We start from the raw sequence: 22,808 nt of genomic DNA on the forward strand, positions 1-22,808 counted from the left end.
TCCCTGAGAAAATGCTTTAATAGCAAGGCTTTTGCCCAGTGATATTAAACATAACATATGTAAAGTGTGCTTCTTAATGAACGCTCCCACCAAAGAATATAAAGCCATACTTATCCCCGTGCAAACCTCACTCGGTGAGCAACCAGAGTCCCCAGGTGGCCCGTCTGGACCACGCTCGGAAGAGCCACACTGAGGCTGTCCGGGGCCGCTGAGAGGCAGACCCACCACTGTTACATGGCGAGCAGCCGGTCTCCCGGACCGGGCTTCTGGCCTGAGCCAGCGAGAAGGGAAGCAGGGGCAGAACACCAGCGCTCCCCGGGGCACCCGACTGTTTTCACTGGGACATCAACTACAGCAACACCTGGGCCCAGGCGCCTGCCCGGAGCTGGCAAAGTATTAACTGCACATGCCTGGCCCTAGGATTTCTGTTCAGGAGGCCCTGTTCAGGGCACATGCACACCTCACGGTGGGGGAGAAGCTGCTCTACAGAGAACCACCTAGGGCCGCAAAAAATAACTGATGAGAGGTTCCTTGTGATTGCTCCAATGACATATAGCAAGCAGCTGACTTGCCCCTCGGGTAGAAAAGGCACTAAGTTCCATCCACATGGGGCAGCAGTCCTGACTTCACAAGAAACTACATATGAAGAGAAAAGAAAAGAAAAGAAAAGAAAAGAAAAGAAAAGAAAAGAAAAGAAAAGAAAAGAAAAGAAAGGAAAAGAAAAGAAAAGAAAATAATTCACACGCGAGGCTCTCGGACTCACCACCACATTCAGCAGTCCTCCATAGGGCCCGATATCCGGCTGCCACAACCCCAAGATGTGTCTGTATCGGTGGAGCACTACAGGAAGAGAGAAAGCGGATCTTCGTTTTAGAGCCAGCCAGTCTTCACTTGACAGTGCATCAGGGGACAGGGCAGGAGGGGGAAGAGAGGACTATGAAGAAATTACAAAGGCTTGTAACAGCCTTGCAAACAAGGACTTCAGCAAAGCTTACCTACAAAACTTCCTAAAGAATTCTAAGAATGAAAACGTCTTTGAAAAGCATAGTAAAACAGACAACGGAGTCCTTTGGAAACCCAGCCTCAGTGTGAGCAGCTCCAATGACAGGAAACTGCTGTCTTGCAAGACATGGACTGAGCTGAGCGCCTTTGTGAAATGACGAGCCTCGCGTCCGTTTACACAGCTGAGGGGGCACAGGAGTCCTTAAGAGGTGGGGGCAGAGCCCACAATGTCATGGCACTGTACATTAAGAATTAAGTTGGGTCTTCTCTCTTTTTTAAAAACATCGCACTTCCCCACCTGATTTCAAAAGCAAGGCAACCGTATTCACTGAAGACGACTGGAGAGAAGGAAACCCAGTGCCAACCTGAAATCTCACTAGAGAGAGGACCAGCTGCAGTAAACCTTTTGGAAAATGTCCTTCACTTCAGTTTTCCTCTGCCTTTGCACACGTACTTGTTCGGTGAATAGCTGACTGAATTAATGGGCAACCAACTCACGTAAAGCCCTGACTGCCAGGCGTAGGGTCTGGGGTCTCTGTGCAGGCACTGTGTGGTAGGTAACGTCATGTACCAACTGGACTGGACCACAGGGTGCCTAGACACTTGGTCAAACATGATTGCACATGCGCCTGGGAAGGTGCTTCTGGCTGAGGTTAACACTTATACCGGCGGACTGAGTAAAGCCGACCGCTCTCCCCACTGGGGTGGGCCTCGTCCAGTCAGGTGGAGACCTGAGTGCAAGGCTGATCTCCCACCAGTAAGAGGGAACCCCTCCTGCCTGGCTGCAAGAGCTGAGACATGGCTTCTCTAACTACAACAAGATAATAACCCTCCTGTGAATGAGGGGGGATTTCCTCCTCCTGCCTGACAGCCTTGAGGTGCACACTGGCTGAAAGTGGCCTGTCCAGCCTCACTGTATACCAAACTCCTTCTATCTACTAGAGCAATTTGGAGCACTGCCAGGATTCTAGGTTAGAACCTCAAAGCCAGAGCCCTACAGGTCGTTATTTTCAAGTTCAAAATGCACTTCAACAGTCACCATCAATTTGCACACAGGGACACGTGGTAGGTATGTCATAAGGACAGCACATCGCCCCATGATGCTTCCACCTTCTTACACACACAGATTAGTAAGATAACACATGGCCTGATATGGAGAAAAAGAAACACAAGTGATACTGCAAAAGCCACTAATCTGAGGCCACAAAGCTCCTGACAGTCCCAATCTGCAGCCTCAGGTGATGCTGACTTGCTTCTCTCTAGGACAGCGTCGTGCACTCAGTTAAGACTGTGGATCCTTTCTGGTCCAGCAGAACACGGCCTAGAGGCTTCTAGAAGACCAGGGGGACACAGGCCCTCAGTAGCTCCAGGGACGGAGCGAACGGAGGAGGAAGGAACAGTGCAAGGTCCCAGGCACCTCGCAAACCAATCGTCACAGCGCTTCTCTGGAACGTCTGGGTAACAACAGAGAAGAAATTCGAAGCTGCACTGCATCAGAACATTTTAGGAGCACTGGGATACTGGGGCGTAGAGAGGTTTGAAATTAGGGTTGAAATGACTGTTTTTTCCCTCAAATATTTTATTTATTTATTTTTAGAGAGAGGGGAAGGGAGGGAGAAAGAGAGGGAGAGAAACATCCATCTGTGGTTGTCTCTCATGCACGCCCGATGGGGACCTGCCTCGCAACCCAGGCCTGTGCCCTCACTGGAAATTGAACGGGCCACCCTCTGGTCCACAGGCCAGCGCTCAATCCACTGAGCCATGCCAGCCATGGCTCTCTTTTCACACATTATATATTTTTTCCTCATACTCATGGAGGCAAGAGACCACTCAGTTTAAATATGTCCACAGAGAAATGCAGCCAATGCTTACCCACATCGTATTTTCATTATGTTTTCTGGATCTTCCTAATTTCCTACAATACAATGACTACTCCATTTTTATAACTACACCCAAAGCTTAGAGAGGACAGCAATCTCCAGTTAGAACAGTGCCGTCTAAGCTGTTAACTACCAGCAGCTGAGGGACATCATAATATGTGGTAAAGTGCAGAGGCCCTGGAAGGCGTGGTGAAAAGTCTGGACTCACGATACATTCTTACAAGTTACAGAAAACTTCCGACCACAACACACGCCCAACACAACTCTAGGCACTTCCTAGCTCCCAGCCCCCGAGCCTCCCTCCCACACGTGGGTCACAATTCCATTCTCGGTCTTGGCTATCAGTTCCAGAGACACTGTTGTTCTAGAAGAATCCCGTGGCAAATGTATGACATAATGACCCTCTAAGTGCTTGTCCACTGCATTTAAAAGCCCGTGCCAGGCTGTTCCCGTCAGCACAGCCATGGCGATTGATCGACAACTCTCATTAAGAAGTGCTACGTCATGTTCTCTGCCACGGGCCTGGAGAAGGCACCCTGGCTCACTGACTGCCAAGCAGAGCGAGAGCGGGGCCGTCTAAGACAGAATGTTCTAGAGAGGCTGCTTCCAACAGGTTTTGGAGGAGAACACAATTCATGCCTTCAGATTTGGCCCACCTCACCCCCTTGTGGCCCGGCTCCTCCTGACCGCTTATACACACTCCTGACGAGCCCCCTCGCCACTGGTCTTCACTCAGGCAGCTCAGCTCTGGGCCCGACGACACAAGCACTGTGGGCTGTGCACAGCGCTCAGACACTGCCCCCAGCACGCCCACCAGTCCTGGCATCTCCACACTGACTCCTGGGGGGTTCCCCGCAATAAGTAAAATGGGACAAGCGAGCTCGTCAGCCGCATGTCCAGAGCCTGGCAGGGCTTAGGAGAAACGCCACAGATGACTCTATTCCTTGTGTTCCGAGTAGGTTTTATTAGAAACCGTGCCCTTATAAGACTCAGAAGTGGGTCTCGTCCACACAGGCGATGCCGACATAGGGCCCACTCAGCGGGGCTGAGGTAATAAGCAGCAGCGGGTCCCTGCAAGCAGATATTTTTAACATCTTTCTTGACAACTGAAATTCACACTCTGCATCTTAGCTCAACCTAATAAAAACTGGAGATAGCCTTAATCACCATGGAATATGGCTTAGGAAAAGTTCCAGAGCCCAAGTAATGTCCATCAAGAGGAATCCGGTTCTAAATAATTAACTCTTTCAACGGCGTTTTGTCTCATGTGCATGTGGGTACAGGTACGCAATTTCTTCAGATTCACATATGCTGCTGTCTAAACGCAAGTGACTACTGAAGCCTAGGACAAACCACTTACACTACCTTTTGGAATACAAGGGCTTTAGGGCTTCGACTCTGTTCTCTCCACTCGGCCTTAATAAATAATAGGAGCTAAGGTATGCATCAGAGTGATCGTCCTGGTACTACACCAAAACACAAAAGATGCTGCAGAAACCTGGCCCAGCCCACCGCTCAGGTACGACGCTGGTTACGGCCAACACACAGGGAAGAGAGCGGAAAGGTGAAAAGACAGCACAAGCCAAGGGCAGCTGGCTCTTAGGACCAAAGCGTCCGCGTGCCGTGAGTCAGAGGTCCCTCTCCATGCAGCTTCTCACCATGCTGCCCTGCCAAAGCCAAAGCAGCAGGAGGTACATACGGCAGGTGTACGCATCTCTGTACCTCATGTGCTCGTAACCGGGAGGAATTTTCACGAAACGTCCTGACCTCACGCGAGGGTTTATACCTGAACAGACACAGCAGGGAAAGGGCTAAGGATGGTTCCACTTTCACGATGGTATAAATAGTTTTCATATGACTCAACACCCTTTCCCTCTCTGCCATCGCACTCAATCCCTGGTACCTTGGGAGGCAAGCACTTGTCAAAAATGAGAGGCCTGGCTGGAAAGAAAATGTGCTAGATCTTCATTTTAATCAACAGATTCACACCAGAAACTCATGAGGGAGGGCAATCTTGGGACACTCTCTTCCTGTCCCTGTCATGGATCCATGGAGCTCACAGCAGAGGGCGCAGCCTGTGGGCATTTAGAGTGGCTCTTTTGGGAACCCTTGTGCCCCGACTAAGATATCCAGCTTGTATAATGTATGCCTAGTGTTTTCCTCTGCTTGTGCTCGTTCTGCTGTTGAGTATGGAGGATGTCTGCCAGCTCCTAACTCAGACCCTTCGCTTCTGAATCAAGGCTGGCTCACGCTCTCTCTCACCTATGCCAGGGAATAAGGGTGAGTTGCCTTCAAAAGCAAACTCACAAAAATATGCTCCTGCATTGTGAAACCTGCTTTCGTTGGGGGCAGATTAAACACTTTAGGATACCAAATGAAGATAATATAAATTATTCTCTGAATTTCCCAACCGTTTTCAAGGGGTCAAGAATAACCAGTCAAAAGAAACCTCCAGATAGCCTCCTTTGTCTGCCCACATCCCCGCACGCACGTGTGTGTGTTCACCTCGCCGTGGCCCTTGTCCTCAGTCTGTTGTCCACCTCCTGACCTATCCCTAACCGCACCGGTTCCTGCTCCCCAGAAGTCCCTACCCACCTACGGAGAAGATTGTTCTTTGACGTGACTGTGTCTGTCCCACAGGTTGGACCTGAGCCAGAATGGAGGCTCATTTCTGCAAACACCTCTCAGAGACTGGTTGATCAGAAATGATCTTCATTTAGATTTAATTCAGCATCCTCCATAGTCTCCTGTTGTGTACTGGTTCCCAGAACAGGTGGTTGTCCCACCCGGGCCAAACATGTAATTACCTATACCTGGCTGCACTCATGTACTAGTTAGTACCTGTGACTTTCACCCCTCTTTCCTATATCATTCTTTGGTGCTTGCCAAGTGGTGTGGTGATCCATTTCATTCTTCAGCTGCCCCAGACATACCTCATTTGTAAGTTTGGCCAGCCTCTGCTTCAGTCTGCTCCCTGCTCTCCCTTACAGAGGTAGATTTTCCTATCTCACGGCTTTCCCTGGGTCTGCGTGTACAAACACCACCTACCTGCCCAACCCCCTACACCCACAGCCAAGACGTGCTCTGCAGGGGCCTTATTGACCACGTATGCTGTCCTCTGGGGGTCACAGCCTATAATGCCTGGGACACGTGAGCACCTGCCTCCCTCTACGATGTTATTTGGAGTGCTCGCACTCTTTTTTCCTTTTTGAAGATTTTATTTATTTACTTTCAGAGGGAGGGGAAGGAGGGAGACAGGGATGTGAGAGAGAAACATTGATTGGTTGCCTCTCACATGCCCCCAACTGGGGACCTGGCCTGCAACACACGCATGTGCTCTGGCTGGGAATCGCACTGGCGACCCTTCAGTTGGCAGGCCGATGTTCAATCCATTGAGCCACACCGGCCACGGATGAGAGCTCACAACTCTTTGAGAACAATCTCCATGCTGCTCTAAGATGACATCATCAAATGGCCTCACAAAACTCAAAAAGCAGTTATCAAAGAGAAGAACTGGTCATATTACTCATAAAAGCCAGCTGGTCGTCCCTAAGAGTCACACAACTTTTCTTGAGTGTGTGTACACAGGGACTGGTGTAGCGAGCTTGGTTCTAACTCTAAAGAGATTTAACACACTGAGCTATGGACAAATAACAGAGGAACTGAGGGTGCAGCCAGGACCACGCGGGCTCCCACAGGATAAAGGCGGGGAGGGCACCGGCGGAGCACCAGCTTCCTGCCCCTGAAATTCTGGGCTTTAGAGGAATCACAGAAGCGTTGTTCTCGCCCATGAGACGAGAGGACAGCAAGGGTTACATTTCCAGGAGAGATGGCCACTCTGGTCTCCCCAACTCACTTGCCCTGGAGGGACACACGTCTCCTGGGTTGGTGAGATGTGAAGCAGGGGCAAGACAAGAAACTAAAGTCTGAACGTGCACAAGGCAGGAGGATCGGAAGATCCTGAGCAGATCGGCCTTGCGGTGGGACCCGCAGTCAGGGGGGACAGCAGCGCAGGAGGCAGCAGCCAGCATGAGAATCATTCTGAGGGCAAGGGTGAAGCCCAAGGACCACAGGAGCAGGGGGAGGGGATGCTAGGAGTTGGAAGAACTGCAGAGGAAATGTGGCAGGGCAGACGGGTCCCGACAACAGCCTGAGGTTCCCTGAGGCAGACAGGAGGGGGCAAGAGCTTGGAGCGCAGAGCTGAACCACCCAGAATGGCGCATGGACGTGGAAGGTCCATGAAGAACTTAGTCGTTTGACAGGAAATTGTCCCAAATGTGAGCAAATCTCAACCCAGAAACATTAGCCAATCCAGCACTCCCAAATGGTCATGCGATCATAGCATGGAGAGTCTCTGGTGCGATGCGGAAGCAACAAGACAATGAAATCGGCCCAGCTATAGGGACTGAACGTATCTCCCTACAGAGTCAGCTGCTCTGCAGGAATGCCACGCTCTACCTGTGCTGGTGGCGCAGCCACGTGAAGGAGGGGCACCTCACAAGGGGAGTCTCAGAGGAACAGACCCACGGAAATGACTGAATACATAAAGGCACCAACTAGCCCCCAGACCGGGAAGAAAGCCGGAGTGCTTCAGCGCCCAGTCAGCAGCCTGGCCCACAGCGAAGCCCCACCGCCCTGCCTGCCTACTTCTCCGTCCCCAACCACACATGTTTCCATGGAGGAGCGCGGCCCTCAGTTCCTGGGGGAGGTACTTGGTAAGAGGACATCACCTGGTCCGCTTCAATTTAGAACAGGGTAGGAAGTGCTAAAGCAAGTAATAACCACAATCTTCCGAGACGGGCTTAAGGGGAACGATGGTCCTTTTCAGAGAGGTGGACAGGTCAACTTCGGGCCCAAGAGAATGGGGTCGCCACGACTTTCTTACTCTGTTCTTTCATCCCCAGTCCTGGCTGCTAATGATGCACGCCACACCCAACAAGGGGGTGAGTGAGCAGGCTGCTCCCTGTGACCCCGCTGCTCCTGGGCGACATCAGCCTTAACAGGAGCCTTCGCAGCCCCCTCCAAAGGGGCACAGAGGAAAGGCTGGCTGGGGAGGCATTTGGGGCTCGGGACACTTGGTGCACTCACGGAGTGTTGCTCACGACTCTACAAAGTAACATAGCAAAGGACAGAAATGGGGGACTGGGGGACTGGGAGGCTGGTAGAGGGGCAACACATGGAGAGAAAACTGAAGGAAAGACCACCACAGGGCTGGAGCCGGATGCTGGGCTGGAGTGGGGAGCGGGCCCACAGGCAGCCCTGTTAGCTGAGGGCCTCAGGGGAGGCTCACGGATTCATTTCTCACTTACTATCAGCCATCTGCGCATCCAGTTAGGCTGTGGCCTGTACTCCAGAGGAAGGGGTCCCTGGAAGCACCGTAGAGTTTGTTCCCAGTACAGACATGTTTCTCAGATCTAAAGGACTTAGCACTTAAAATACTCCGATGGGATGAAAAATAAAGGTACATACCCAGAAAGGGAGAGAAGGGAGCCCCCTACCCAGTTTTAGTGTTGTTACTACCAGTGCTATCTTTAAAATGTCTATGACATTAAAATTAAGGTGTCTGAGAATGAAACTGGGTTTTGCGTCTAATTAATATATGATCCATTGTTGATACTCACAGTGTCTGCTCCTGGAACGAAGTTAATGATGGATGATATTAGGTTAACTTACGCTTCGCATAGACGTCTCGACAAGATACACCTGTGATCTCCAGCTTCCGCAAGTTTTCACAAACGCCATACTCTGTAACAAGAAACATTTGCTAGACATTACAGTCAAGAAATCAAAAAAGGAACAGAAATAGATGGACTGATAGGAGGGAAAGGAGAAAAGGGGAGGGAAAAGGGAGGAAAGACTGGGGGAAGGGGGGAAGCAGGGTGCATGTATAATCCTTGGCCTTGTCTTGTTAGTCTAATCAGACGATCCCAAAATCAGACAATCCCAGCTTATGAATATGGTGTGGTAGAAATTCAGTGGTCTGAAATGATGCATGTTCCCGTGAAAATGAGATTGTCATTGGTGTCAGGGTTCCACAAAGGCCTATTTTACCCCCAGTTTGGCTCACCACACTACCAATTCTGTTAAAAAAAAACACAGTTCCTGCGACTGAAGACCCAAGAAGACACTGGAAGGAGGAGCTGGACACTCTCTTAGAATAACTGCTATTAAGGAGAGATCCTTGACGCCCTCCCCGCCTCCCTGTCTTCCCCACCCGCCTGGCTGATAGCACATACCCTCCTACTTCCTTCTCCCTGTCTTTACTGTGACCCCACCATGGCCCCACTTTTCAAAATCACCCTGCCCCCCACCCCCAACCCTGCAACTTCCCAACCAAAAGTCAGGTCCTTCTGTTCAGGTCGCAGCAAGGCTCTGAAAGGAAAGTGCCTTAATCCACACTAACACAGAACTGCCTGTTGGCCAAAAGCTAATGACAATGCCTGCCTCATACCAACCTTTGTGCATGCTGGGCACCATGCCGAGCTCCTGCCAGGCACCACTACAGTCTATCCTGCCAGCAGCCCATAAAAGAGGTGCTACTGTCATCTCCATTTTAACGATGAAAAAACAGGGGCAGAAGAAGGTGGCTGGTTTGCACAAAGGAGCATGGGCTTGTGATGGGGCCCCAGAATTAAAGCCTAGATGGGAACGCCTCATAGTGGTGAGCACAGACAGCTCTGGCACAGGTGTGTGCTCAGCAAGTATCTGATGGCAAAAACGGGGGGCCCCTAGGACCCCACAGCAATAACCACCAGGACTCTCACTCACTATGCTCATACCAGGTATAGGCATTCATCTGGGTCTTCCCAGAATGACCCCGTAACAAAATCCTGGCAACTACCTCTAAGGTCAGTACTATGCTCACATCATAGGGAGGAAAACAGGCTTGGTGACACTGGTGACTCAGCAGTCATTTGGCCAGTGGACTCACAGTGCTATCCTTCATCTCAACATTTTCGATCATGCCTGAATCTGCCTGAGGTCTGGTCTTTTCTTTCATTTTTTTTAACTGAACCGCACATTATTTTCCTTGAGGCAATCCTTATACTTCTATATACAGCCTGGTCTTTTCAATAAAATGGATGCTATGAACCCAAATGCTTCCCTGTTAGGATTTTGACAGTACACAAAGTACAGCTCAAGATGCACACAGGCTGGAGAAGCTATCTAGGGGCGAGGCAGTTACTACTCTGCAAACCCCTTTGATCAGGCCTGCCTCGGGACTCTTCCTTTCCCCTACTCCACTACTGATGAATAGACATGACATTAAAAGACCTAAAACCATGGCTTTGTTCATTATCAGGCAAAATACACCTGCTTTATCCTCTTGCCAAGAGGAATGTGGACTCCATTCTAGAGGGTTATAGAGATTATAAGCACTTGTAAGGAAACATAAATCATAAAGCATGCTGTTTGAGAATCTGGGGCAGAGATAAAATAATGTAGTCATATAACATGAGTTACCAGCAATCTGAGACCACAGTTTGTCAAAATCCTTGCAGATCACCCCTGGCTGGTGGAACAATTGGTCTACCCCACTCTCACTGAAAAGAGCTCTGCTTTATCTTAAATTATCTTCACACTTTCCTGTGGCTCTGTGATGCCAAGGGGCTCCCTCCTGAACACCATCAGTCATTGTCACTACTTTGTCCAGATCTCCATAAACACACTTTGTCCTTCTCTTGTACAAATGACGCACTTGAACTGTTACCCAAATAGTAATATAGGGGCTTCGGTTTGTTTTCTGTGTGGCTTTGAAAGGCCAGCTCCTTTTCTCAGTTCTAGTGTGCTACCAGTGCATGAAGCAGCCAAGGACCAGCCTCTTTCTGCCTCGCTGACAAAGAAGTTTGATTGTAGGGCAGGGGTTGTGGGAGGATGTCCTCCTTTGAATTGCACACTTTTGTAACCTGTGTTAGTGGTATAGACCAATGTAGTGTACAGATATGATGTTAAATATGACCAGGGACGCTGAGGTAATTCCAATAAGCAGGATGAATAGCCAGCACACACGGAGGACTGTGGCTCGCTCAGACCAACAGCAGAGAGCTGGAAGCCTCATCCTCCTTTTACTGATTTTACAGATATGCTAATTAACAGGGAAGGTCCAGGAAAGAGCTCACAGGCAGATCCTGGGAATGTTTACAAAATACTTGAAACTTACAACAGAGGAAGCTTAAAGGATTAACCAAAGAGAACGCTCCCTGACCAACAAGTCTATATAGCATTCCTAGACAGAAAGGAAAACAGAAATCTAATCACTTACTCTTTTAAGGCTAAGGAACAGATGCACTCTTCAGAAAGCAATTAAGGTTAACACCATTTGTCAGAAAGCAATTAAGGTTAAACACCATTTGTACTTAATTTTGTCTGATTTCCTTATCAACCTCAGGGAAGATGGAGTACTCAGCAAGATTCTGTTTAAGTCACAGGATGTCTTTAAGATCCTGAGTCCTGAGCAGTCAGAGACTGTCAGCAGCAGCAAGTCTAGCTCGCTGCTCCGATCATAAGACACCTGGACCGAGAGGCATGTAAAGATACCTCAAATCAGAAGTCTTGATTTCCAGCATCAGACCAACAGTTACATGCAGGGCAAGAGCTGAAATGTGCTCTTGGCGCCTGAAGTCAAAAGCCAGGCCTTTTGTGAGGCACTTGGACTGTCTCTTGGGCATTCCTCTGTGCTCAAGACTGCAGAAGGATGGTGACTTGGTTTATGATCTCTCTCTCTCTCTCTCTCTCTCTCTCTCTCTCTTTCTTCCCCTAAGGATATTTTTTCTATTGCTTTTGAGAGAGACAGAGAGAGAGAGAAAGAGGAAGGAAGGGAGGGAAGAGGAGACAGGAGAGGGAAGAGTGAGAAACATCGATTGGCTGCTTTCTTGTATGCACCTCGACAGGGGATCGAATCTGCAAGCTAGGTATGTGCCCTAACCACGTATCAAACCCACGAGCTTTTGGTGTACAGGATGATGCTCCAACCAACTGAGACACACTGGCCAGAGCTGGCTTATGATTTCTATGAGTCCAATGGATACTCTAACCTTATAGAAACTACCATTGACTCTCACTAATCACTTGGACTTCTGAGTGATTCTAAGGTTTTTAGCTTGGATGACCAAATCATCATAAATCTCTGTAAACTTTCTCAACAAGTAGTGTTGCTAATATCATATAGGAGATGAACTTGTACAACCAGATAAAGCATCCACAAAACCCGCCATTAACAATCAGAAGAAAAGTAAAGTTATGATGTAGTGCTAATGAATACAGCAATCCTTAGTGGACTTTTCTTAATGTTCCCAAAAGATCACAATATCCTCCGAAGTGAAATAATGTCATTCTGACCCAAATGTTCCTGTAGGAAATGTTCGGTATTTTCCACATGATGGAAAAATCTTTTTTTCCCCATCCTCTGATTGTTCTATAAACCCTCCCATAAGTCATAAAGGGAAAATGCCCTGAAAATAGCTTTAAGGCCAGTTTACTTGCCAGCTCTACTTATTCTTCCTTTCAGAAAAACTAACAAGCGTTACCTCCATCCTTTGGCAGAGTTCCTACCTATAAGGATTAAAAGTTAGCACACCAAACCATGCTGCCTACTGCTGCTCTTTAAGTACGGAATTTGGTGTTGCAGGATGTTAATTCAAAAAGTCTCCTTGTTAATCTAGTATACAAGGTAATTTATTAAGTTCTTTTTTCTAAGTGCCTACATAAAAATATAGAAACAAAGTATCAGAAACTTGGGAAAGGGGAGGAAAAATGGGAGAGCTGGACTTGGGAAAATTTATACAATTAAATGGTCTTATTCTGGCAAACAGTCTGGTGCATTTTCTCAAACAATAAAACATAGAATTACCATATGATCCAGCTATTATTCTACTTCTGATATATAATCAAAAGAATTGAGAGCAGGGACTCAGATATTTGTACAGCCACCTTCACAGCAGCATTACTCATAAAAGCCAAAAGGTGGAAGCAGCCCGAGTGCCTACTGACTGATGAATGTATAAACAAAATGTGATCCATCCATAAATTGGAATATTATGCAGTCTTTTAAAGGAAGGAAAGTCTGACATGTGCTACAACGTGAATGAACCTTGAAGACATTATGCTGAGTGAGATAAGCCAGTCACAACAGGACAAATACTGCATGATTCCATTCACATAAGGTTCCTAGAAGTTAAATTCATAGAGACAAAAAGGAGAAGGGTGGCTGCCGGGGACTGGCGAAGGGAAAATGGGGAGTTAGTTTTTTATTTTTATTTTTTAGTATTTTATTTACTTATTTTTAGAGAGAAGGGAAGGGAAGAGAAAGAGAGGGAGAGAAACATCAATGTGTGGTTGCCTCTTGTGCGCCCCCAATGGGGAACCTGGCCCATGTGCCCTGACTGGGAATCGAACTGCGACCTTTTGGTTCACAGGCTGGTGCTCAATCCACTGAGCCACACCAGCCAGAACAGGAGTTAGTTTTTAATGGGAATGGAGTTTCAGTTTGGAAAGATGGAAAGAGCTATGGAGATGGACGGAGGGTGATGATTGCACAACAATGTTAATGTGCTTAATGCCACCCAACTGTACACTTAAAAAGTGATTAAAATAGTAAATTTTATTTTAGGTATATGTTACCACAATAAAAAATTAAATTGCTACTTTAAATATTCCAGTCAGAAAATTTTCAAAAAGCTACATAAAAGATGTTTTGCCAAGGGTTAAAAAACAGCCCAGTAGTTTGGCCTGAGAGAAGTCCACACTGAAGCTGCTGCCCCTAACTGCCAATGGCTGCCAACCTCTCGTCACTCCTTTCCTCTCTGATGAGGCCAATACTGGGTGATGGGGCTTACCAAAACTGTCCCCACAGCACATTTCTGAATATGCACTGAATCTAATCATTCTCTGTGGTGGGAATGAATTAGAAGACTTTTCTCTCTCTTTTTTCTACTCCCTCACCCCCACAGGAGAGTCCAAGACACATCGACTTCTTTAGGCTCCTTCCCTAAAAGAGAAGATGGAGTAATGGAGATGGTACCTGTGCCAGGGTGACAGATCTGCACATACTTTGCACTGGAACAGAAGGGGACAAAGAAAGTTAATATCTCAAGGAACATGTATAAATGACCCATGGACATGGACAACAGGGTAGGGACTGACTGTGGAAGTGGGGAGGTGGAAGGGGCAGGGGAGAGCAATGGGGGGAAATTGGGACAATTGTAATAGAACAACAATATAAATAAATAAATAAATACTGGGGAGGGAGAATGATAATTAGATTTAAAAAAAGAAAGGAAGTCAGTATCATTATTCTGTGCACTGTCTCAGTAGTGGAAGACTACAATTAGAGGGGACACAGCCTCCTTGTCCTCCAAAAATGCCACTTACGAGGGAACTCTTGCCACATTGGGAAGGCACAGTGCTAAGACACCATCTGAAGGAAGCGGGTGGGCACCCAAGATAATTCTGGAAAGAGAGGCCTCTCCTGGTGCTGGAGGGGCTCGAATGTCAGAGACGGGAATCCATGGGCAACACAGAAGCACGGAAGAGTCCTAGGGAGAAAAGCAGCAGGGACAGGGCCTGCAGAGTAGACTATTAACCTGTTGGTGGAGCCAGCAGAGATGCACCTGAAAATGCGGCCTGGGTGGGTGGGTGGGTCTCCAGTGAGGAGGCCACTGTATCACACCAGGTAAGGCAGAAGCAGGAGGAAAGGAGGGTGCAACCCGGATTTGGTACCTGGCAAGCAGGAGGGAGCCGGGGAGAAGGGGTGGAGTGTGGACTGGAGGAACACTGCTGGCTTGTTTCCTATCTGCTATAAACTCACAGTTTTCTAAATAAAACTAAAAGGTGGTATTGATTAGAAAAACTATAACCCTTAATAAAATATAGTTAGAACTTACTTCTGAGGCTTCTAAGAAGTCATAGGCAGGGGGCAGAAGCTGGTGGGAGGGAGTAGGGCACTGAGGCCCCTCAGTGTCCACACAGCTGCTCTGAGCGAATATCCAACAACATTTCTCAAGAACAGAGCCCTGATTTCAAAGCCCCCTGTGTGTTCTCCAGTGGCTCAGCTATTACTGTAAGTGCATGTAATGCCCTTTAAAAAAATAATGTAGCAGATCTAGAAAAACACTGCAACCAGCTCCTCTTAGGATGAGTGAAAACCCAAACCTGGACATTGGTGTCTCCTATTAAACATCTTAGAACATTGGGATGCTGAACAAATAGTTTCCGAGGACAGCTGAAACCACCTACATAATCAGTGTGACATTCCCAACAAGTTCCATCTCTGCAAAGATAAACAGTCTCAGTGCCAATAGGAACTTTTGAGAAACTTCACTCTTCCAGCTAGATGACTCTGACCCCTATCCGGCTCCCATGACAGGCACCCCTCACCACCCCTAGTCAAGGGAGACCTGCTCAGGCTAAGGCCCATCTGCCATCCTGGACCCCTGTTCTTCCTGAGTGTACACACAACTGCTCTGTCTCAGTACCCGTTTTGAGACCAGGAGATATGCCCACGAGTCTGACTGCAGTCATCTCACACTGGCCCTTTTCTAATATTCCAGACACGTCCCTGTTCCTGTAATACCAGAGCAGCAGGCCTGGCGAGCCCAGGTTTACTCTCCATTGCCACGGGTGGACAGTGATGGCATCGCTGGCAAAGGATGCTGACTCATGAGCTTGGAACCCAGGCCATCTCCTGAAAGGATCTGGTTTTGGGGAGGACACTTGTTCCTCTCCAGAGGCCCAAAGACATCCTTGTGTTTATTTGCATGCCCTTTACAGCCAGAGAGGCAAACTCAGATACTCAAATGCATTATGTAACCACTTTATAAACAACAGTAAAAATGGCAGTGCCTGGACCTCTAACAACTGATCGATTCTTTTTGGCAAGTCACCAGTGCCTGACCAATTAAACAGGGCCAAGGGGAAATCTGTATGCAATATTTTCTGTGTACCAGATTCACTTTCCAACTCACTCTTTTAAGTTTTAAGAGGCACCATTTTTCTTTATCCTTTTCTACTTAGATAACTGAAAGAACTAGGTTTCTCTATGAAGCAGCATATGAGATTCAACTTGCAAAAATAACAGAGGACTGTAGCCCTTTCAATGAGCAAAGCAGAAGAATAAAGGTTTTCCCTATAGTTTTGAGATTCTGCTGTATGTCCAGGAGGTGGACTGGTTTCCTTTCCTCATGGTTGAGACACGTGTTTCTATGACTGGACAGTCTGTTTATCCAACTGCCAACCTACTCTCCCTACCACCAAAACTGGTGGGCTCAAGAAGCATCCATTTAACAGGAATAAAAAAATATTTCTCAAGCCAACCTTAAAATCAAAAATGAGAGTAGTCAACAACTTGCCCATTTCTTCTTCCAATTTCAGCCATATTTAACAAAAGCCACATCACTCGTATTTTGCATCAGCACATCAAACAGAAATAGCATTTTTTCTGCATGTACAAAACAATTAAATATTGGTTTTTAATTTCCCATTTCTGTCATAAAGATCACACATTATGGAAAAGATATTTTTAATTATGATGGAATGTAAACCCACTTTAGACTTACAACTGATCAAACTATTATACAAATATTATTCCATGTGTCATTAAAAACACCATAAAATTTAAAAGAAACATCATCAAAGAAACAGGAAAATTACATATTATTAATTCAAAACCTGATGCTGGCAGTAGGCTCTGAGCTGAAAAATATGAAATTTTTGTGACTCAATATTTAGAGTTCAGTATGGGATGGAAAAATACATGTATGAGCATTTCTTTTGTTTTTATATCTTCTGTTATTACTTGAATATTCTGATTTAGAACTATGGTCTGAATTTTGTAAACTCATTAGCCTTAGGTAGACTTCATAAAATATTGCACAAATGAACAGTGTTAAAGTTGTCAAACATTGCAAAAGTCACTAACTAGATGGTGAAGTATTAAACAAAAAAGCCCCATCAGGGTCAAAGGCAAAATAATGTACTTGGCTTCCACCCTGGGTACTTTGAGAAATGATGACTTATTTATAGCTCCACATGCAAGTAATTGCTGGAGGCCTGTAGCCAAAGGAATGATGCATCAAAAAGTGTTCACCCTCCATCTATCTGCCCCTGCCTGCAAGACTGGATTTGGTTTGGTTTCCTGTAAGAGGGTAAAATATCACCTATTTGTCATATACTTTCCCCAAATCAGGAGCACAAATTTGGCTTTTCAGTAGCAACCTTTTCACCTGCTCAGAGAAATACCACTAGAAAATATTACATGCTAGAAAGGCCAAAGTTCTATCAAAATAACTGATTTACCATTGCTAACTTATTATTGCTAGAACACTGGAAATTGTGAGCTTCTCAGCAAACTTTATAAAAAGCTACCTCATTTTAAGTTTCTAATGTATCTCCCTCCTTCCTGCCCCCAAATCACCCTATCACTTTAGGAAGAGCTATTAAACATACATGCCTTGTCAGCACCCTGAAAGTTAAGCACAGCCAACATTCTGTGAAGCAATATCCTCTTTCCCACACCCACTTTTTGTGTGGTTTTTTTTCTATTCTGGAAAATCCAATTACCTAAATACAGAAAGCAAATATGTAAATTGAGTAGTAAATATTCAAATTCATTAGTCTCACTCACAACTTCCAAGACACTAAAAACTGGAGCCACAATTATACTCCTATCAAGGCCAGACCTGAAGGTTGTTCCAGGGAGCCTGAGGAGCTAGGACCATCCACCTCCTCTACCAGCCTGAGATTTTGTCTCCTATTCACCAAGGCTGGGAGAGCTTTGGTTTTTTACCCACTGGGGCTTGACTTTGGCTTTATTAACACCCACTATAACCAAATGTCTAGTTCAGGAAAGATGAAGTTTTGAGGCTCACACACAACTATTCTTATAGATAAATCCAATTACAATTACACTAACTCTATGAGACACCTATGAACACCACGTGGGATTATCCAATTATTGACTAGATAAGCTGGAAATTAAAGCTACCAAAATGAAATAATGAAACTGAAACCTAGCTATGGAACATTTCCATAACCTTGGGACAAAAACTATTACTTAAACCCAAAGTTAAAATTTTGTAATTTTGGCGCTCTCTCTCTCTCTTGCTCTCTCGCCCCCTCCATGCGGCTTGGTGAAGGGGCCTTCTCCATGCGGAATAAAGAAGCTAAGTTCTCCATGTGGCTTGGAGAAGGGGTCTCCAGGCTGCTTTAAGAGGCTCTCGCCAGGCGGCTTTGAGAAGGAGAGGAGATCCATGCGGTTTGCAGGAAGAAGGCAGTTTACAAGGAGGCTGAGAATCCAGGCGTTCCTGCATTGAGAGCTGGAGGGCACCACAGCACAGAAAGGACCTCCTCAATCAGAATTGAGTGATTGGCAGCTGCTGGTAAAGCTGAACTGTGTTTGGAAAGTAGGGAAACGGTTTCTCTAACTTTTCTAAAACTAGCCTGGTTTGGTAGTGGGGAGGCAAGGATATGTGTTTATGGGTGTTTTAAAGAACATAAGACTTAACAACAGAAATCCACAAATAACTAAATCTATATAACTGTTAAATAAACAATTCTTTTTCTTTTCACTAAAAAAATTAAAAGAAATAAATAAAATAAAATTTTGTAATTTTGACTTACCTTGTAACATTCACAAGTCACTATAAATGAAATTAAAAAGCAAATGACTATAGATAAGAAAACGTTTTGCAATATGTTAAATAGAAATCTATCCAGATTAAATTAATAAAATCCACAAATCAATAAGAAAAATAACAACAGAAAAAGAGCAAAGATTAAGGATAAGCAATAAGAGAAATCCAAATTGCCAGTAATTTTTGAAATGTGCATCCTCACTAGCTATCAGGCATATACAAATTTAAATGAGATTTTGCTTCTGCCTCAGACTAGTACACTTTTATTTTTTAAATCCTCACCTGAGGACATGTTTTTTGATTTTAGAGAGAGAGGAAGTGGGGAGAGGATGACAAACCCACAACCCCACAACCTAGGTATCTGCCCTGACTGGGATTTGAATCCACAACCTTTAGGTGCACGGGAGGATGCGCCAACCAACTGAGCCACCAGGTCAGGGTTGGCACACATTTTTAAAGATGTATCATTCATGTTAGAAAAAATCTAGCAGATAATGGATTAAATAAGATAACCTGGACCACAGAAGGCAGCTACTTTGTGATGACACATATTAGGTATTTGTATTTCATATTTTGTGACATGCCTATTCATGCCCGAGTGACAGGTGTGTAAAGAGGTAAAATCACTCCAGCAAATAACTGGATAGTATCTAGTAAAACTGTAAATCTCAAAGCCCATTGCCCAGCAACACTGCTTCTGGATATATATAGTCCTTTGAGAAATTTTCAAATTTATCTGCATCCAAGCAAACACATATGAGATGGTTCACTGTCACACTGGGTATAATAAAAAGAATAAAAATAAGGGAAGGAACAAATGTGTAGTGTCTTCAAATCATGAACAGCACATAGCATTTAAAAAGACTTAACCAGACTTAAATGTATTATCATGGACAGAACCTAAAGAAACACAGGTTGATGGGGAGAAAAGCAGATGCACAATACTTACAATATGATATAGTGATAAAATTTAAACCACCACAAAACAATATAATGTTCGAGATGTATACAGGTGTATTTATATATAAGTAAACTAAATCCATGATAGTTAGTGGGTGCTTCTTAGAATGGAAGAACAGTGGTGATCAGAAGGGACTTGAGTCTTAGCTGAGATGTTTTCCTTAAAACACGAAGAGGAATCAAAAGCAAATATGACAAAAGCCTTTTTTGGGGGCGGGGGATGGCTAGGAATATGCCTGTTTTATCATTTTTATCTTTCATTTTTTAAATTTCTCAAAATGAAAAATCTCCTAGTATGTCATACTACCTGGATAAGCAAGATGCCTGAATTCCACTGTCATGATCTCTGGTGTCCCAAGAAAACTGAACTGAGAAATGCAGCAGCAAGAAAGGAAGGACTCAAGGGTCCCTCCATGTCTGCTGCTCAACTTCTTTCTATATCTTTATCTGGACTTTTTATATTTCCATTAACAATTCTAAGAATTTACCCGGAGTTTTAACTCCAGTTAATTTTACCCTGTGACATGCCTTTGAGTTTTCTAATTACACAAGTCTTCTGTTACCTTCCATTCCTAGAGTTGAACTATACACACACACACACACACACACACACACACACACACACACACAGTTCCCAAGAGACCACAATATGGGTTTGCTTGACTGATAAAACTCCTCAAAAGCACAATGGAACATCTGTGATGAATCTGGGTCTTAAAGGTGTCCAAGATACAAAACAAAGCAAATGGAATTCATAGAGAAGGAGAAAGTGGAACTTTTTAACCTTTATTTTAAAATATCAGAGGAAATTTACTTGCCACATATATGGCAAAGGGTTAATACTGCTAATATTCAAAGAGTTCTTACAAATTTGTAAGGGAACAGACTCCCTGCCCTAGCCTGTGTAGCTCAATTGGTTGGAGCATAATCCCATGAACCAAGAGGTTACAGGTTTGATTCCTAGTCAGAGCACATACAAGGTTGAGGGTTCAATCTCTGGTAGGGGCACGTACAAGAAGGGGTGAGTGGTCTATCACATCAATGTTTTTCTCTCGCTCCCCTTCTAAAAAGCAATGGGAAAAAAAAATGTCCTCAGGTGAGGATAAAAAAAGAGACAATAGATTTCCTAATGGACAAGAGACAAACAGAAAAAAAACCTCACAAGAAATTCACAGAAGGTGAAATGAAAATGGTCAAAAAGTGTGATAACTAAATACCTACCATTTAGAGGGTGACGGCTTCACATGCATCATCTCATTTAAACCTCAAATCATCTCATTTAATCCTATGGGACAGCACTTCCCACTAGCACTTGGGCAGGTGAAGCAGCTTATCCAGGATCTCTCAGTGGATACAGAGCCTGCCCTTATGATTACAAATCTAGAATCTTGGCTATTGAGGTTTACAGAAGAGAGAAGATGACTGGCTGATCCCCTTGTTGGAGAGGATCTGAGAAACGAGGCGGGCTCATGTAGCCTTCCTGGTGGTGCAGATTCTAACAGCTCGGCAATAGGTAGCTGAGGTGTTATCAATATGCACATCCCACTACCCATAACCTCACTTTGGGAAGTGTGCACTAAGAAGATAATCTCAGAAGCTCTAGAAGGTACATGTAAGTCTCATAAATTCCTATGAAATGCACAAAGGCAATCTTGATAGCACTGTTTATGACAAGAAAAAATTGCAAATTTAAAAGTCTTTCAGCAAAGGACTAGTCTGAAGCATATGTATGCAGGGGAATAATATGAAACTTTTCTATACTAAACTGTCTCTAAACGAATATATATGGTATGATCTCATTTAAGTAAAAACATGTACATGATTTTATATTTGAATATGTAGAGATGTTTTCCAAAAATTTAAGGGTGCTTTATCTTTGAGAGTAGAGGCTCTGATGATTTTTTTTTTTTTTTTTTAAGTAACAGTTTATTTGAGCCACATTGATGACATATGCCAGGGAGCAAGATCTCAAATGCTCCCATGATTACTTTCATCCTTTTGCTCTTCTGCGTTGTTCAGATTTTTTCTTACCTATCCCGTTTACCAATACATGGCAGCTTATTGAACACCAAAGATGTGTTAACGTTTAAACGCAAAGAGCCTTGCACTCTGGATTAAGTAAACCTTTCCTCCTGGGATTTGTTACAAAACTACTCATTACCCTCACTACTGCTGCCAGCATCGAGACAGCAACCCCTCCAGCGCTGCCCGGCTCCATCTACCTGTCCACAGACCTAGTCCTTTTCTCAGGAGACCTTCCAAATACTCGCCCCCACCCCCGCCCGCTCCCTAACTACTCAGGCTCACTCTCATGCTCTCCTCAGCTTGCCGCACGCAACCCCCACCCGCCGCTTCCAAAGGGATGGGGACGCGGAGCGCGCCCGCGGACATCTGCTTACTACTCATCACTACCCGGTCTGGCCTAAAACTCCAGTCTCACACCTACAAGGATTCCCCCCTCTCCTTCTCGCCTTCAAGGCCAGCTAGCTTCACTTCCCTTGGCTCCACGGCATTCTGTCCCGGCAGCTGAGAGACCACTCACCTCTCTCTGAGCACCCCAGTGCCCACTGGGAACTATACTTCACACGCACCACACGCCCTGTATCTGCTGCGGTTCCCCCACACCCCGCACAGCTGGGTCCGCCCCTTGGAGCCCCCGTCTGTGGCAGGACCCCATCCAGAGCCCATGGGGACCCGAGACCCACAGTCGCCTCCAGGCCCGAACCCCTCGCCCAGCCAAAACCCTGCCCATGGATCCCCGACTCTTGGGGAACTCCGACTCCCCACTCCAAGCCTGTACCCTCACCGCCAGGACCTCTGAGCACCCTCCCAACCCCGGAACCTCCTCCTACTCCCGGACCTCTTCCCGAGCCTCCTCCCAGTCCCGGACCCCCACTACAACGCACTCACCCTCCCGGCAGCGCCGTCTCCAGATGGTGTCGGTGTGCAGGATGTGACGGAACTTGGTGCAGACCTGGGCCAGGCTGGGTAGGTCGGTGCCGGGTAGCGAGGCGAAGATCTCCACCAGCAGCTCGGGAGGCAGCTCCAGCAGCGAGCAGCGCGGGGGCGGCGAGGGACTCGCGCTTCGGCCGCTTCCCCCACCGCATAGCGCCGCCACGCCCGCCTCGATGCGCTCCTCTTCCGGGTCTGTGTCCGGTTCGCTATCGGCCGCCGCAGTCTCGGCCGGGCCCCGGCGCTGCTGTCGACGCCTGCATCCCCTTGAAGGGCCCACGCCGCAAAGACGAGCGCACACCGCCATGCCGGTCAGAGTAACAGCCGCCGCCGCCGCCGCCGCCGCGCGTGCGCCGCGCCGCCGTGAGCGGGCGCCGCTTGAGCG

The 22,808-nt window shown here is 46.3% G+C and overlaps 1 protein-coding gene across 1 annotated transcript in view; it reads right to left on the bottom strand.

The window, feature by feature from the left end:
• FBXO31 (F-box protein 31) overlaps nt 1-22,747 on the bottom strand; it is a 35,822-nt gene extending 13,075 nt beyond the window's left edge. Inside the window, exons 1-3 of the mRNA XM_090260042.1 lie at nt 22,382-22,747; nt 8,556-8,627; nt 764-840 (exon numbers count right to left, since the gene is read on the bottom strand). Of these exons, the coding sequence (XP_090116168.1) occupies nt 764-840; nt 8,556-8,627; nt 22,382-22,730 (498 nt within the window). The 5' untranslated portion in view covers nt 22,731-22,747. The remainder of the gene's footprint in view (nt 1-763; nt 841-8,555; nt 8,628-22,381) is intronic.
• Between the last annotated feature and the right edge of the window lie 61 nt (nt 22,748-22,808).

The sequence above is a fragment of the Furipterus horrens genome, unplaced genomic scaffold (genome assembly GCF_987537825.1).
Source record: "Furipterus horrens unplaced genomic scaffold, mFurHor1.1.pri manual_scaffold_13, whole genome shotgun sequence".
In the NCBI taxonomy this organism is placed as follows: Eukaryota; Metazoa; Chordata; class Mammalia; order Chiroptera; family Furipteridae; genus Furipterus; species Furipterus horrens.